Source organism: Siphateles boraxobius, unplaced genomic scaffold (genome assembly GCF_051911475.1).
Source record: "Siphateles boraxobius isolate OS27281-9 unplaced genomic scaffold, OSU_SipBor_1 25, whole genome shotgun sequence".
In the NCBI taxonomy this organism is placed as follows: domain Eukaryota; kingdom Metazoa; phylum Chordata; class Actinopteri; order Cypriniformes; family Leuciscidae; genus Siphateles; species Siphateles boraxobius.
In genome coordinates this window covers 33,204,506-33,222,737 of record NW_027508866.1, presented here as the reverse complement: position 1 = coordinate 33,222,737, position 18,232 = coordinate 33,204,506, and the positions used below count along the sequence as shown (strand labels likewise).

Sequence of the window (18,232 nt, the reverse complement as noted above, 5' to 3'; positions counted from 1 at the left end):
ATTTAGTATTGTGCATTTTATAAATGGACCTAAGGAGATAAAAAATAACTTTGAGCCTTTAATTGAGCAATTCATACATATGAATATTATGCACATAATTTCTTGATAATCTTAAAATCTAGATGACTTTCGTTCAGAGCATTACACTAAATGTAGTTGTTAAAATCTGTCAGAAGGAAACTATTTGCATACATTTATTATATAGTACATGTGTATATGTACTCATATATATAGTATATCACTCATCACATACATTAAATTATATTTCATATACGTCAGAGGTTATTCCAGTGCAGCAGGTGGCAGTAATGTGCTCTTGCATCAAATGGACACTGCAAAGTTAATTTATTTTGTGTAAATTTATTGATTGTTCAAAAGAAGACATTTGTATCATACAAAAGCACAAACACTGATTTAGTGCAAAAAGGCACAATCATATAGATTAAAAGTCAAAGTTGGCAAAAGTCCCTTAAATATCAGATATTTCCCTTTATGAAGCAAAATTCATTAAAACAACATCAGAGCAGGATTTCCACAGTGGCACATAGATACATATATGGTTCAATTCACAGTATGAAGAAAACATAAAACAACCATGCATAACCAAAGATAACGGTCAAAAAAAAGAAAGAAAGAAAGAAAACGGCTCTTAAAATGCAAAGGGTAAATGTTTTGATAGTATAGTCGTCAAAATTTAGTTTGAACATTCATTTACCATAAAAGTGCTCAAAAACATTGCATGACAACAGTAGGAAGTAAGGAAAGCCTGAGGACGAGTAAACTTCCAGTTGAACTGGTTCAAGTCCTTAGAAGTGCTTTTCTTGTAGCTGTATTTCAGCATTTGAAGTAGAATCACACTGTAGATACATTCACATTTATCAGAGGGGTGTGTGTGTGACTTCACCACATCAGAAATAAAGGGACAGCTCACTCCAAATAAATGTCAATTCTGTAAATATTTACTCACCCTAATTAGTTCATTCCAAACCTGTTTGACTTTCGTTTTTGCACCAAATGCAAATCCACATTTGTTAGGTGAACTATCCCTTTAAGAATTTCAGGAGAGATTTGTGCAAGTGAAAACCCTGACATCTTCACATGAGTGAACTTGGCGTTCTCCGCTCGAGCTGGGTTATTTGAGGTTTCGACAGCTGTTTCCCATGCAGGACTGCAGCTTGATCAGCCTTTGGTTCATGATCTGCAGAAGGGAAGGATCGACCTTCTTCACAATGTTCTCCAGCTGATGGGGATCTGCCGTCAGGTTGTACACCTCTACAAATGACTGCAGGAGAACACAGGCGAAATTCAATGAGGCTACGTCAACATTCATCCAGATGCATTCGAAAAGGGCATTTTCCTGACAAAATGGTCTGTGAGGTCAGGCCGCGCTCAATTGCCATTCCATGGATGGTCTAAAATCCCATTGGAGGGTCTATGATTTCCATAATGAATGTAAAAATACTGTTTAAATTTGAACAGTAAGCCTATGCTGTGCAGCATTTTCTGGGTGCAAATAAATTGTTAATGTTCTATGTCTTTGTTTGATTATCACTGTTTTGATAATTTGGCATTTAATCATAAATCCAGAAAAAGTCAAACACAGCATTAAAAAAAAACATTTAATACAGTGTAACTACAGTAACAACAGTCGGGTTCCATAAGTAAAATCGCCATTCATTTTGTCCATAGGGAAATTGATTTTGAATGATAACTTAAACCTAAACCATTAAAGATGACCTTACTGTGACCATAGCTGCGAGGTTGTTAATTGCTGGTATTCGCTTCTGCTGAAGCCGTCAGCCCATGTTATTTCAAATAAATTCATGGTGGAAAAACTAGATTACTCATAATGCTGTACAGGAAATTACACCAATGAGTGAGTTGAGACAAGCAAAACCTCAAAAGATCTTGTTAGCTCCGCCCACATCCACCGCAAATGATGTAATCGAGTCGATCTCTCTAAGCCCCTCAAAATACTTAAATATTCAATACATATGCATATTTTGCAATAATCTAAAAAATATATATAATCAACATTTTTAAATTCGTAGTTTTATATTTCTCCATCGGTTTTAATTCGATTATGCTGTTTACAATGCTTCATGGGATTGTAGTTCTTTCTATCAATAAAGCAAAGTACACAGTCTGATTTTCAATTACTTTTTCGCTTCAAATTAAAGTTTGTAGTGTTGTGATTCACCTCGTAGCTGATTGGCTTTGTTCATGGCTTTTTTGTGCAGAAATCTTACCCGTTTCATTGATGTATGACTGACAAATATGCATCACATCAAGTTTATCGAAATTCTATATGCGATTCAAATACATCAATTTTTTTAGTGTTCCCAGGGAATACATGAAGTAATAAAATCCATACTTTGAATAGAATGTAAGTCGATTTGGATAACGGCGACTGCCTAATGCATAAATGTAATTGTAAATGGGGATTAGTGTAAAGCTCACCTCATTGTCTGCAAACTCACAGTACTGCAGGTTTCCATCCTTCAGAGTTCTGACGCAGGCGTACGTGTTGTTGAAGGCGTCCTCGCACACACAGTCTGGGAAACAATGCTGGAAGAAAGAGGAAATCTTTGCTTTGTATTTTAAGAAAAAAGGAGAGGTTTATGGGAAAATGGTTCATAGGTTATGATTCACAAAACACTTACAGCCAGTCCTGGGCCAAGTTTAGGGCAGCTGGGATCTTGGGAAGTATATCCCTCACCAGTGTACTCCACTAGGAAGAAGGGCCGTTCGGTGCCATTACGCAATGATGGTGCCTTCATGGACAACATTAGAAGAGAAAAGACTCATTTTAGCATTTTTTTCTTTCTCATTGTGACATTAGTAGACAGTTTCCATTACTGTAATCCCCATTAACTGTGAGAAAACACATTAAATATAATTCTCATTCTCTGTATTTTATTGCAAAAAAAGTGATGAACATTATCTTGCTAGGATACACATTTCAAAATGAGCATAAAGACTAATGGCAGGAAATATTTCCTCATTACAATTATTTTGTTGCTTTCTTGTAATGAGATTTAAAAAATTTGCTTAATTGTTGCGATCTTAATGGTCCTAAAACATGCTTCATTTGTTTTCTTTATGCAAAATATAATTTGTTTCTTCTGATTTTACCATGCAATATGATTTTAAGAGATTCCCACAAGGTCTTTACAATAAATACACACACTTTCACCAATATATATCAATTAAGACTTGCACTACCTTTCAAAATGTCGGGGTCGGTAAGATTTATATATAAAAAAATAAAATAAAAAGTGTCATTTCTGCTCACCAAGGCTGCATTTATTTAAGCGTAAAAACAGGAATAGTGTGAAATATTACAATTTGAAATAACTTTTCTATTTGAATATATAATGTATTGTATATATATATATATATATATATAAAAAGTATAGCACAGTACAGTATAGTATAAATAATCTATAGTATAGTTCGTAATGGAAAGAAACACACACTCCCGGGCAACAAAAAATAATAAAAATAAAATGGGCCAAGCACAAAATGGCTAAACACTAAGCTTTTAATTGTCAGAATCACAAATGTTTGATTGGAAAATTAGCTGAATTTAATCAAATGTTCTACATAAAAAGCCACTGCAGTCTCAAAAAAACATCAAAACAGAATTCAGTTTTTGGCAGAATATGGAAAGTTGTAAATAACGATGAAACAAGTTTCTTGGTGATGCTCCCGAGTGATGTCTTCTAAAATATGCTGAGAATATAATGCATCTCTACCAAGACAATGTTCCTCCCAAACTGCAAAGACAACCAAGAAGTGTCTCAAGACCAAGTCCACGAGGCTCGTGTTTTGTCCTGGTCAGAGTTCAGATTTGAAGCCTATAGCAAATATTTGGTCTCAAATTAAAAGCAAACGAACTGGGAGACATTTTCAACTATTCATGTACTGAAGCCATTAACATTGAGTGAAACAACACTGACTCATCAATCAGGATGGCTATTTCACGCCAAGTTACTTTATTTACAGTATTTGTGCAACCTTTGGTAAAATCTTGAACAGTGATGTGTGATTCAAATGTTTAAGACCATTAAAAAACTTTTTTTTTTGTCCAGGAGTGTATTTACACACACAATAAGAATATAAATACACATGTACTGAAACAGGAAGTGAAAAACATGACACACTCACCATCTGCGGCAGGAAAGACTGTCCGTCCATGTTGACGGTGGAGAGATTTACTCCAGCGATGTCCAGGATAGTCATGGGAAGATCTATATTCATCACTGGAGACTAGTGGACAGTTAAATAGATGTTAAAGCATTTTACGTAAAATAATATATTTAGACATATCGCTCGATAAATCAGTAATTCATTCCTCTAACCTGAAGTGTTTGGTTAGCTTTGATTCCTGGACCCCGAACCAAGAGGGGGATGCGAATATCGAACTCGTACAGTTGTCTCTTGTCAATGGGCAATGAGAACTGGCCTGAAAATGATTTTTAAAATATGGTGTTATAAAGACAGACAACAACACATCGATAGAAGCGTGGCGATAGAGGACACACCAGTGTGATAGCCGTGATCAGACGTGTAGATGATGTACGTGTTGTCCAGTTCCTTTACTGAATCCAGTTTCTTAATCAGCTGTTCCACCATGTCGTCCACAGACAGAAGCGTCTGCCACCTATCAGAGATATTAAATACACATATCATATCACATTACATTACATTATGTGATAAAACTTATGAAATCTGTATTTTTGTACCTCCTGTGGAAAGCGTCATCGAGGTACTCAATGGAGCTGTTTGGCATGGGATTCACAGGCTGTCGTAATAACCAATGTTTGTCCTGAGATCAGAGAAAGAGCATTTAATCTTACACTCATGTTGAGGTCATACACATCTGACCTTTTTCATTTAGCTTAATTTGACAGACTAAAATAACAACTAAAACTGAAATATAAATTTATAAAAACTCAGCATATTTTGAAAAACGCAAAAACTAATTAAAAAAATACAGGTGCTGGTCATATAATTAGAATATCATCAAAAAGTTGATTTTATTTCAGTAATTCCGTTAAAAAAGTTAAACTTGTATATTATATAGACTCATTACATGCAAAGTGAGATATCTCAAGCCTTTATTTGTTATAATTTTGATGATTATGGCTTACAGCTTGTGAAAACCACAAAATCTAAATCTCAGAAAATTAGAATATTACATGAAATCACACAGTAATTACACAGTAATCCCATGGACATTGAACCAGGTTTTGGTTCTTTTGACAGTGTGGGCAGGTGCAAATCCTGCTGGAAAATGAAGGAAGCATGAAGTGCTCTGAAAATGTCCAGGTAGACGGCTGCGTTGACTCTGGATTTAATAAAGCACAGTGGACCAAAGCCCTCTTTTCTGATGAGAGCACATTTTGAATCTCATTTGGAAACCAAGGTCCCAGAGTCTGGAGGAAGAATGGAGAGGCACACAATCCAAGATGATTGAAGTTCAGTATGAAGTTTCCACAGTCTGTGTTGGTTTGGGGAGCCATGTCATCGGCTGGAGTTGGTCCACTGTGCTGTCCACTCAACACAGCTGTTTACCAGGACATTTTCAGAGCACTTCATGCTTCCTTCAGTAGACAAGCTTTATGGAGATGCTGACTTCATTTTCCAGCAGGATTTGCACCTGCCTACACTGCCAAAATAACCAAAACCTGGTTCAATGACCATGGGATTACTGTGTAATTACTGTGTGATTTTCATGTAATATTCTAATTTTCGGAGATTTAGATTTTGTGGTTTTCACAAGCTGTAAGCCATAATCATCAAAATTATAACAAATAAAGGCTTGAAATATCTCACTTTGCATGTAATGAGTCTATATAATATACAAATTTCACTTTTTGAATGGAATAACTGAAATAAATCAACTTTTTGATGATATTATAATTATATGACCAGCACCTGTATATATGTATATGTTATATACAGACATTATACATTTACAATCTTTTATGTTAAATGTGATTAATCGATTTGAGAGCACTAATTTATTAAACTCAGTGGCTGGTATTCTTTATTTAACAAAATATTTAAAGAAACACGCCGACTTTTTGGGACTTTAGCTTATTCAGCGTATCCCCCAGAGTTAGATAAGTCTATACATACCTTTTTTATCTCTGTGTGTGCTGTAACTCTGTTTGACGCACCCACCGCTAGCCTAGCTTAGCACAAAGACTGGATGTAAATGGCTACAGCTAGCATACTAATCCCAATAAGTGACAAAATAATGCAAACATTTTCCTATTTACATGTTGTGATTCGTATAGTCACAGAGTGTACAAATCACAAGGTCATATGAGACACAGACATCTTTTAACCGTAATACTGGGAACTATATTCTCAGAAGGCGAAGCACTGCTACTTGGGCGGAGTGATAACCGCAGCACCTGAGACGCACCGTGCTGAGGAGCAGAGAGTTCACTCAGAGTTGGAGTAATAGAGTCAGCAGTTACTAGATAGTAAAAGCATAGATTACAATCATGGGTGTTCTCTGTATTGTAAAGAGCTCCGACAATAAACAGGAGAGACCAGGTAATACCATGATGTTTCATAGAATTTCAAACAAAAACGCTGACCTGATGAATCAATGGCTACTTGCTCTGGATATCGATCCAAACACACCTGAAGAGATCATCAAGGACCATCGTGTTTGCTCAGTACATTTCACTGAGGACGACTATTTTGAGAAAATGGAATTTGCCACACGGACCATGAAACGTGTGCTGAAGGATACGGCCATCCCATCGATAGCACAGACGGGACAAAGTGGATCACCTGTGGCTGCGGTAAGTGTAGGCTAGTCATGTTTTTAGATGACTAGCCTACTGTAACAGTGCCATTAGCTAGATCTAATGTAACGTTAGTGACACTATTATATGAATAGGGTGGTCACTACTATTGCAGTTGTTCCCGGGCTCCATGTATCCCCTGTAATGTTAGTATTGTGTTGTCACGAACGCGCTCTATCACCCCAGTAACAAATGAGCGGAGCTAGAGGTAAACAAGAAGAAACAACGGTGCGTCTCAGGTGCTGCGGTTATCACTCCGCCCAAGTAGCAATGCTTCGCCTTCTGAGAATATAGTTCCCAATATTTATACGGTTAAAAGATGTCTGTGTCTCATATGACCTTGTGATTTGTTCACTCTGTGACTATACAAATCACAACATGTAAATAGGAAAATGTTTGCGTTATTTTGTCACTTATTGGGATTAGTATGCTAGCTGTAGCCATTTACATCCAGTCTTTGTGCTAAGCTAGGCTAGCGGTGGGTGCGTCAAACAGAGTTACAGCACGCACGGAGATGAAAAAGGCATGTATGGACTTATCTAACTCTGGGGGATACGGTGAATAAGATAAAGTCCCAAAAAGTCAGTGTGTTCCTTTAAGAAAGCATGTAAAAAAATAAAATCATGCTTTAAAAAACACACTTGCACCATTTAAAAAAATAAAATACAACTATCACTACCAATATTTAAGATTAAAAATTAATTTAGATTAAATCTGCTATGAAATATTTTGAGAAAAATGGCTGCTAAAGATGTGCATATTTACAGAGAAATATACAACCCCAAATCAGAAAAAGTTGGGACATTTTGTAAAATGCATTAAAAATCAAGAATCTGTGATTTGTTAATTCTATTTAAACTTTTTTTAACTGACAGAAGTACAAAGAAAAGTTTTCCAATGTCTTCACTGACCAACATAATTGTATTTTGTAAATATGAACAAATTTTGATTTTGATGGCTGCAACACACCCCAAAAAAGTTGGGACAGAGACAAAATAAAAGTGAAAAGATTATCCAAATTAGATTATCCAACTATTTTGAAACAGTCCACAATGAGCAGGTGAATTGGTAATAGTTGAGGGTATCGTGTTTTGGCATGTTTACCACTGTGTCACTTCACCTTTCCTTGTAATTACAATTTTGTAATCATTTTGGAGTTGAGGATACATTAAGGAGTTTTGCTAGTGGAATATTTGCCCAATCTTGTCTGATACAAGACAGCCGCTCTACAGTCTGTGGTCGTCGTTGCCTGATTCTCCTTTTCATGATGGGTCATACATTTTCCATAAGAGACATATCTGGACTGCATTAAACAGGCAGGCACATCCCTTCTATGGTGCAGAGTGTCTAGAAACTACTCAGTTGAAGCATGTGCAGAATGAGGCCTGGCATTGTCTTGCTTCCCAGGAAAGATGTCATCTTGATGGCAGTTTATGTCTCTGTACGATCCAAATACATGCCTCCATGTCAATGGTACCTTCACAATAATGCAAGTTACCCATACCCTTTACAATGATGCACCTCAATACCAGCACAGATGTTTGCTTTTGCACCTGTCGCTGGTGGAAGTCTGGTTGGACCCTTTCGTCTTTGGGACTGAGAACTCGATGTCCATTTTCTCCCAAAAACAAGCTGAAACATGGACTCATCTGATCACAGCACACATTTCCACTGTCTTCTAGACCATCTGAGATGAGCTCAGGCCCAGAGAACTCGCCAGCATCTCCACATAGAACTGATGTAAAGCTTTCTCCTTGCGTAACAGAGATTCAAGTGGCATTTCTTGATGCAGAGTCAGACTGTGTGCAGTGAAAACGGTTTTCCAAGTTACTCCTGATCACATGTGTCTGTATTTAACGGATTAGCATGATGGTATCTTGTGCAATGCCATCTGAGGCCTCAAAGGTCACGCACATTCAACAGAGGTCTACTGCCTTGCCCAACACAGACTGAGACTTCTCTGGATTCCCTGAATCTTGTGACAATATTATGTATGGAAGATGATAAAAGACATAAATTCTTTGCAATCTTGCATTGAGAAATGTGATTTTTTAAATTGTTTCAATTCTCTCATGATATTTGGCACAAAGTGATGACCCATCTTTGCTTAAAAAGACTGAAGCACTTTTACACCCAAACATGATGCCCTCAACTATTACCAATTCACCTGCTCATTGTGGACTGCTTCAAAATAGTTGGATAATCTAATTTGGGTAATCTTGTCACTTTTATTTTGTCTCTGTCCCAACTTTTTTGGGGTGTGTTGCAGCCATCAAAATTTGTTCATATTAACAAAATACAATTATGTTGGTCAGTGAAAACATTGGAAAACTTTTCCTTGTACTTTTGTCAGTTAAAAAAAGTTTAAATAGAATTAACAAATCACAGATTCTTTCTTTTAATGCATTTTACAAAATGTCCCAACTTTTTCTGATTTGGGGTTGTATATAAAATATTATTTATATACATTTATAAATAAACTACAAATCTTTTTGATATAAAATACAATTTTACTAATATTTATATTACTTATTTTAGATTAGTTTTCTCTCAGATTAAAATATTGTGGAAAGTCAATCTTGTTAAATGCAACCTCATCTCATCATTTATCCCTGCAGTACTTGCTCTTAACCTATCAGATGTCATGAAGGATGAAAGCTGAACCTTTCCAGGCTTGTTGAAGCTGCCGTCACGTGGCGCTCTCACGTCGCTGAAGGTCTTCTGATACTGAGGGGCGGCAGTCCACGGCGAATGAGGAGACGGCGGACACAACATCATGAAGAACGGATAATTGGGGCTCCGCTCCTCCAGAAAATGCAGCGACCGGTTCAACTAGAATCAACAAAGACTTATTTCAGATATAAACCATCGGTTTTAAATGTAACATATAACTTTATGCAAACAAACCAGATTTTCTGCCACTTCATGTGTGGATCACATTTTAAGACCTGATTGTACGAAATAAAAACATGCCTCAAAAAAAGTTTCCTCGTTTTTTGTTTTTTTTGGGCAGATGCCACTTGGTTTATATTTTATCTAATGCAATAACATTCATATTTTTAAACAAAAACATTTAAATATTTACTGCAGATGCACTGTTTTTTAGCTGTTCCTAAAGCTCCCTATAGTTAACTAAAACCGTTAAACAAAAAAATGCTACTTGAAATAAAATAAATATTATCATTAGAGGTTAAATTTTGATGTTAAATCCACTATTATTTTATATACAATCATTCTATGATTACATCAAAAGTAACGTAATTTTATTCTGTATTTAAATTATATAATTTAAGGGGGAAATAATTAAATTACAGTAAATAATTATTTAGTAATGCATTACACCCAACTCAGGTGGAGAATTACTATTGTGAGTGGAGTTTAATCTTTTTCCAGGATACCTGACCTTAGTTAAACAATAACAGAGCAGGTTTTAGTGTCAGATTAAGGGCTATTAAACAACGTTACAGCAAGTATCAAAGGGGTCCAGTCATGAATCTTGCAGAAGTCACATGACACACTACACAGCAGTTCGATGTGAGGAGGCTCGATCTAACATGCAATGCAACTACGTGGCTTATTAGTCACAATGATACAAACAGCTCGTATCTTGTTCTAAAACAGCCAATGGCAACATTATTTGGTAACCAGATTGTGTTTACTGATGCATTTCACACGTAAAACATATTTAGCAGGTGATGAGGCAAATTCATTGGCTTTCACATCTACAAGGAAGTAAATAGTCTCACTTCAGTATATATAGTGATATTATGATGACTGTTGACCTGACAAGTTTCATCTTAATGTCAAATTAAAATGTGCTTTCCAAACACACAATCCTAGTCTTATTGTGAACTATTTATCAGTGCAACTTATTCAAAATAAGTCATAACTTGTATTTGACAGATTTTAAAACCCTTTGTAAAATATAAAATAATAAGTCTTATGTATTTTATTCCTCATTGAATATCCACTTTCACCCGGACGTACATCACAGTATTGAAGTCAAATTGAAGCATTAATACTGACTCTACACTTTAAAGCATTAAAGACTCACAACCAGGTCTGTGAGATAGTCCTTCTCATACTTGTCCCCATGTTTTTCCTCTTTTCCATTCACAGAAAGTGTGTAATTGTAATACTTAGAGTTTCCCACCTGTGGATACACAAATAAAACCAAAAGATCACACCGAATTTAACATACGCACAATGAAATACCTGCCATAAAACAATCAGTAAAAGCGAGATTAAACGGTTAAAAACTGGATCTGCTTTTGCGGTGCAGGATGTGATGAAACCCCTCACATGACTGTACTAAACCATGCGTTCTGCATGAATGCGTGTCTATAAGTGACTGGCACATATAGCTTTTCCCTGCTGATCTGAATGCAGATAGAGTGAAACAGGAAGTAATGTGGGACTGATGCTTCAGTTCGTGACTTACCAGTGCGTGCCATTGGTCCCAGCCGGGAGGCACATGAGCCACACCGCCTGCGTCCTTACTTCCATACTGAAGACACAGAGAGGGATTTATACAAGTTGAGTGAAAACAGTAGAAGAATCTCACAATACTGGTCAAAACATGAGTCATACTGCCCCCTTCAAATTCAAACAGAAATAAATAAACTATATTTTTTTGATGAAATGAAAGCCATGTTAAGATTCCTCCTTTTTTCAATTATCTCCGTGGCAGGTAAACATATTTAATCTCTCCCAATTCTCATTACAATGAAAAAAAGTATATGAAATACTATTTTACATGGTAGCATTTGTTGTACTAGTGCTGATTTGAAAACAAAAAAGTATTATTGTATTATAGCATTTTGATTATAGTAATCAGAATTTGGGAGTAAAATGTGACTATTTTCATAATGATTAAGCACACAATTTATTTAGACCTTTTTTTTCAGGGGAAATATGACCAGGACTGGAAAGTAGTTGAAGAGAAAATTGGTAGGCTACTGTATCACGTGTCGTTTGAACTGACACGCTACAGCAATATGTCACATTTAAAAGCGCCTCAGCGTTAGAAATATTGACAGAATCTGACAGCTGAGAATTTGTTCCATATCAAAAGTAACCTTCTCTGTCTAGTCTGTCGGTGTCAGTGTCCTCTTTGTCCGTGATTTTTCTCTGCGTGAGAAAATGCAGTGGTCCAATCAGTAGTTAAGAGCCTGAACTTGCTTATAGTAATTCGGAGATTAGTGCACATGAGTGAAAAAAAATACAGCACAGAAGAATGTCTATTTTAGCGTGAGATTTCTTTGTTGAGCGTGAGACCGTGAGATTGAGGCTGAATGCGTGAGTGTCACGCCAGATGCGTGAGAGTTGGCAACCCTGGTTTTATTTTTTTCAAACGTCAAAAGATCGCGTAGCTCACGTTTACAAGACAGCGTCATTATAGTAGCCTATTGTCTACTGTTTTACGTAACGGATATGCTAATTCAATTCAATGTTTGTGTGGTAGGTAATAGCCATATATCGTCAATATTATAATATCAAGCTACCATAGATGAATCTGCAAATTTGAAAATCGATTTGCATTATAGCCAAGACAAGAGGCAAGACACTTTCACGAGAAAAATAAATACACAAACATATCAGCCTGCAGACATTAGGATAGTTATCCTGAAAGATTATTTATTATAACCATCGTAAACTAGCATGTTAGTGTAGCTACCAGATTGATAATTCGTTACTCTACTAGCATTACTTGATTCATGAAGATAAATGGAGGACCAGATAGATTCCGTGGCCAGGCCATGTTATTCAGCCTTATACATTTCGCGCGATAGTCAGCTCCCTGACTCCCTAATTTATTTATAAATGTATAAACACTTTACAGATGACTGACTGCTGTGCAGTCAAAGAGTCGCGCGCGCGCACACTCTCACCGTCTTCAAACTGTCTTGCTCTCCCTCCAATAGTGATCCTCGTCCGGTCTTTTAATTTGTCACTCTACCTTTTTCTTCTTTTAGTGTCCTCTGACAAAACCCGTGCCTTCTTCCTTTTAGTTGTTGAATCGGTCATGACAACAACATACAGACCAGTGTTGCCAGATTGGAAATGTCCAATTATCGTACCAGAAGTTCAAAATTATCGTATTTGGAAGAAAAGTATCGTACACGACGTAAACGTGCAGAATACATCTATTCATCCCAACATGGGGGGTGTGTAGTGTTGACGTGCGGGCCGGGTGACACCGTGTGGTGCTTGTGTGTGTGTATGTGTGTGTGTGTATGTGCTTGCGTGCAGGCATGTGAGTCTGCAAAATGATTCTGGGTCAGAGAGAGAAGTGGTAGGATGTGTGTTTGGACGAACGACTGAAAACTCTTAAATTATCATACATTATGGGATTTTTTTCATTATTGATCGTACAGAGGTCAAAATTATCGTACAAATACGATAGTTATCGTACATCTGGCAACACTGATACAGACGGGTATCAAACGCTAGTTGGGCTCTCACGTCAGAATCTGAGGAAGTGGGGGAAGTGACGTATGCCCTAAAGCAGTCGAATTTTGTAGTTTTTTTGTGCTCTGGTTTCGGGTTGGAACCAGAGCACAAAAAAAACTACAAAATTCGACTTTTTTCGAACACAGTGCCAGTAAAAGCGATACAGACACTGTCAGGCTATGGCAGACGTGTCATTCAACCTATTGTAAGTCGATGTACCATCACAAGGGTGTTGGAAACATAATGAAGGTTGAAAAACTACCTAGTGTTACTTTAACCAAACAGTAGATTAACACCCCATTGACTTCCATAGATGTTTTTTTCCTACTATGACAGGGCTCCAGACTAAATTTTTTTACTACGAGCGCTGTAGCCCCTGACTGAAATTTTTAGGAGCGCGAGCTGAAAATTTAGGGCCACACCTTAAATCAGCTTGCAATGCAATTATTCAAATTTCCCCCAAAATAACTGTAATGCTGACAAATTTTTTAATAATAGACTTAACAGAGATATTCCAATGTGCAGTTTTATTTTAAGTTCACAGGGCTCCAGACTAACATCTGAAGCAGCAGCACCGAGACACGGAGTTCTACAACACAGATCTGGTAGCACTGGGGCTGACAATAAAGCACTGAGCTTATTTAGGGTGTAGATGAAATTAACTTTAATTCTTATCATATATAATGTCTTAATATAAATTAAAAAGCAAAACGAGTAAAAAAAAAAAATTTATTAGGGAATGAAAATATCCAATAAACATCCTACGGTTTACAACGGTAATTTGTTATTATTTCAAATAAGTGTTTAAATAAGAGTTTTCCTACATCCAGATTTGGGAACTGAAAGCAAAGTGTTTCTCCTGGTTTCCACATCAGCGCTGATCTATGGTTTATAACGGAGAACCCTGCGCCGAATCGGGAGTGTTTCTCACGGCGATGATGAATTATTAATTCTGAGGCGAAGTCAATGGATTTCTTCACTGGATCTCCTAGAAACAGCATCGCGTGATTTAGATCGTCCCGCAACTGGCAAGTTCAGGGCGCTGACAGAGTCCGTCTATGGAGAGACTTGGCACTTCCTATTAGCCCCGTTGTATATCATCTTGGTTGCAGTTCCATTAGAATTCCACTGGAGGTGATCGCGGGCGAGTGCAGAATGAATGGGAGTCTATGGAGCTAGACGGCTAAATGTATCCCTTTCTCCTGCTTGTCGTTGAATCAACGTAGATTTTATTGTTGATTCCGCACGTTCAATATAGATTATAGACCAAAAGTCGAATGAACGAGTTCTTATGTCCTTTCGATTTCTTACAGTTTAGGTCGTTGTTGGCCGGAACACGCTAGCCTTCTGCTATTATGTGACGTCATCACATTTTTTAAATGATTTTTAGAACAGATAAGTGAACTTAAAAATGCAATTTTCAGCTGAGTGTATTATCTTAGCCCCCCCCCCCCTTTGAATGCAACTTTCAAATTACATCCTGAGAAAAGTGGATTTCTGGGGGTGAAACCCCATAGACTCCCATTCATTCTGCACTCGCCTGCGAGCGCCCCCGCATGGACAGAGACGTGTTACTGTAGCCAGTCCAGAAACCGGAAGTAACCAGACAGTGCCAATCCTCTCCTTATTAGACATTCTCTGGCGCTGCGCTCTATATTATTGGTCCGAACTAATAAACGGTCCGTGAAACGAGTAGCGCATTTTCGTTCCGCTTTCATTTTGTTTGCATCCGCTTCTCGGCAACATTGTGGTCGCGCCAGTGGTGTGATTTTTTCCCCCAAACCACTTCAGTGGAAATCCTGCCCTGCAGCCGATCCTAAGGTTTTCATTGGTCATGTCAATCACTGTACTGATTGCCTACACCAAACACTGATCCGTAAACCTACAGCAGGGCGGGATTTCCGCTGAAGTGGTTTGGGAAAAAAAAAAATCACGCGACCTAAATAAATATTTGGTCGCACCGGCAGGAAAAATGGCCGCAAAATGCCACCAATTGACCCTTCGCAAAGACCCGCCCCCCTTAGTTACTGTAGCTATGTCCGACAAGCTACGCCGCTCTCACGCACACACCATGTTCTCACGCAGTGAAAAATACATCGCGGATCAGAGAGGAGACTGACAATACGCTGACAGACACGACAGACCAGGTTACTTTTCAGGTTTTACTTTTCAACCCCACCCCCCCAAATCCTTCTTGTTGGTTATTGGCTGGAAAAGTTTGTTATGTTTCGTGGTAGGGGTTAGCCCAGTTTGTTTTTGTTGCCGTTTGTGGAGCCTGGGGTGTCTGCAGAGGCCGCGTTTTTTTTTTTTACAGTGTTCAGGGGACAGGCAGCTAGCGGATAGTGAGGAGATGTTTGCTGTATGTGTCAATGAAAGTTTTGGCCCAAAAAAACGCGTGACATCGCTTAGAGCACCTTTAAGAACACTTCAAAGATTTGAAGGATTTGTGAAGAGCTTCCGATAACATTGTTGACAATTTTAAAGAATGAACACTCTGCAAATAGGCCAGTGAGATTTCATAGAGATTTCATTACCGGACGAGTTAAAGGCTGACCTGATTCAGGTATTTCCCCCCGTAGAAGGTCTGGTAGTGCATCTTATTGAGGTAAACCGGAAAGGCTAAGGGCTCGACCTCTTTCTGCCACGTCACGCTGCTGCAGTTTCCAGAGATGGAGTTATTTCGGACCAAATGATTGTGTGGATATTTTCCACTGAGGATGCTGCTACGACTGGGACAGCACAGAGGGGTGGCAGTGAACTAAACACAACAGGAAATGAGAAACTTGTGATATTTGATCAGCTCTATGAAAAGGACTTTATGGCTGAGCACTCACCGCATTGGAGAAAGTCACACCTGCATCACCGATCAGTGCTTTGGTCTTCTTCATGGGCGTCTGTGGAAACAGAAAGACTCAATATGACTCTTATTTTAATATCATGCATCATCTGTAACACCTAAACTGTCAACAGGATGTATTATTTCACAAAGACACACTAATTTTCGCCTAATGACTCGCTTCTGAACTTGAAATGCAACAACTGCAGGTTCAATATGACTTTAACATGCTCTCCCTGCCTACCCAGCATGAGACTGGTTTAGCCTGACAGTTTATATGTATATACATTTCAAAAGCATAACAGAAATCTGTTATGTTGTATAGAACACTGGTGGTCAAAAGTTTGGAATAATTAACATGTTTTTGTTTGTTTGTTTGTTTTTGAAAGAAGTCGCTCCTGCTCACCAAGGCTGCAGTTATTTGACAAAAATACAGTAAAAACTCCTGAAGGATCATGTGACACTGAATACTGGAGTAATGATGCTGAAAAATCAGCTTTGATCACAGGAATAAATTACATTTTAAAAAGCATAACAACAGAAAGCAGCTATTTTAAATTGTAATAATATTTCACAATATTAGTTTTCACTGTATTTTTTAATGTATTGTGAAATATTATTACAAAATGTAAAATAACTGCTTATCTATTTGAATACATTTCAAAATAAATATTTTAAATTATGTATTTTAGGATTTAAAATGTATTCCTGATATCAAAGCTGAATTTTTAGCATCATTACTCCAGTCTTCAGTGTCACATGATCTTTCAGAAATCATTCTAATATGCTGATTTATTATTAATGTTGGTAACAGTTGTGCTGCATAAAAAATTTTTGGAATCTGTAATACTTTTTTAAGGATTCATTGATGAATAAAAAGTTTTTAAAAAAACAGCATTTATTCAAGATATATATATCTTTTCTAACAATATAAATCTTTAGCATTACTTTTTTATCAATTTAACGCATCCTTGCTGGATAAAAGTATTAATTTCTTTTAAAAAAAGAGAACAAATTCCGACCTGAAACTTTTGAACAGTAGTGTATGAATATTGTTACAAAAGATTACCATTTTAAATAAATGCTACTCTTTTTTCCCTTTTCTTTTTTTTACTTTTTTTCATCATATCCTGAAAAAAGTATCACAGGTTATAAAAAAATATTAAGCAGCACAACGGTTTCAAACATTAATACTAAATCATCATATTATAATGATTTATGAAGGATCATATAGTTGTTGTTTTTTGGACGTAGACCAAAGTAGTACCATTTTATTTTTGGAAGTTCACTGAAATACTATATCAATATAGTGTATGAATTTCAGTACCATGTTAAATATCAAAGTACCATGGTATTACTATTTTATTAGGTTACCAGAACAGTACTTTTGTTCAAATGTGGTACTGGCATGATGCACGACCAATAAAAACATGTGTAGTGTACTTTTAGACACTTACCATTCCCCCCATTTCCACATCCTGATCGTCGGTGAGAATGAGAATGATGTTGTTCAGTTTGACGCATTCTGAACACCTGAGCGTGCAGGTGAGAAGACTGACGAGGACACAGGTGGACACGACGCGCGCGCTGGACGTGCACTGACCGAAGCGCGAGCTCGCCATGAGGCCAAAATCAGGTCAAACCCGCGATCTGTGTGCCTGCCTGCCCGGAGACACGGAGTCTGTCGAGCACAAGAGGGTTTCGCGTGGCGAACTCCAGCACTCGCGGACCACGGTGGGATGAGCTGAGAAAGTTTGAGGAAGTGAGACGCTCAGTGTCATATGACTTCAGCCTGATAAAACAGCTGATACACAGTCACAATTAAGAAAATTAATCGCTGTTTTGGCTTTTTTCTTCCACTGATACAAAGTTTGTGCCTGTTGGACGATGTTCTGAGTAACTTTGCATCGTTTTTTTTTATTTTATTTTTTATGTGAATAATGTTCTGACAACACAAAATCTTCCACAGTCTTCTATTAGATTTTTTTAATTTAAATATGACACATGTAAGTTTATTAATAATGTATATGACATTTAATATGCAAAATGTATATATTTATATTCTTTCAATTCGCGTATGTTATAGGGAATTGAATATCATCATCATCGTCAA

The 18,232-nt window shown here is 37.3% G+C and overlaps 1 protein-coding gene across 1 annotated transcript; it reads right to left on the bottom strand.

The window, feature by feature from the left end:
- Positions 1–344: 344 nt before the first annotated feature.
- Positions 345–17,913, bottom strand: gnsb (glucosamine (N-acetyl)-6-sulfatase (Sanfilippo disease IIID), b). The gene is made up of 13 exons (XM_077243618.1): positions 17,577–17,913; positions 16,118–16,177; positions 15,838–16,041; positions 11,272–11,337; positions 10,885–10,983; positions 9,495–9,662; positions 4,749–4,831; positions 4,548–4,666; positions 4,365–4,468; positions 4,171–4,272; positions 2,664–2,774; positions 2,461–2,568; positions 345–1,282 (listed from the first exon to the last, which is right to left on the bottom strand). The coding sequence occupies exons 1-13, from the start codon at positions 17,739–17,741 to the stop codon at positions 1,133–1,135; spliced, it is 1,539 nt and encodes a 512-aa protein (XP_077099733.1). The 5' UTR covers positions 17,742–17,913; the 3' UTR covers positions 345–1,132.
- Between the last annotated feature and the right edge of the window lie 319 nt (positions 17,914–18,232).

Excerpts from the sequence above, each read along its gene's own strand:
- gnsb (XM_077243618.1), bottom strand. The coding sequence starts at position 17,741 with ATGGCGAGCTCGCGCTTCGGTCAGTGCACGTCCAGCGCGCGCGTCGTG. Across the intron at positions 10,984-11,271 it reads GGGACCAATGGCACGCACTG|GTGGGAAACTCTAAGTATTA; the intron begins GTAAGTCACGAA and ends GTGTATCCACAG. Across the intron at positions 4,273-4,364 it reads AAGCTAACCAAACACTTCAG|TCTCCAGTGATGAATATAGA; the intron begins GTTAGAGGAATG and ends ACTGTCCACTAG.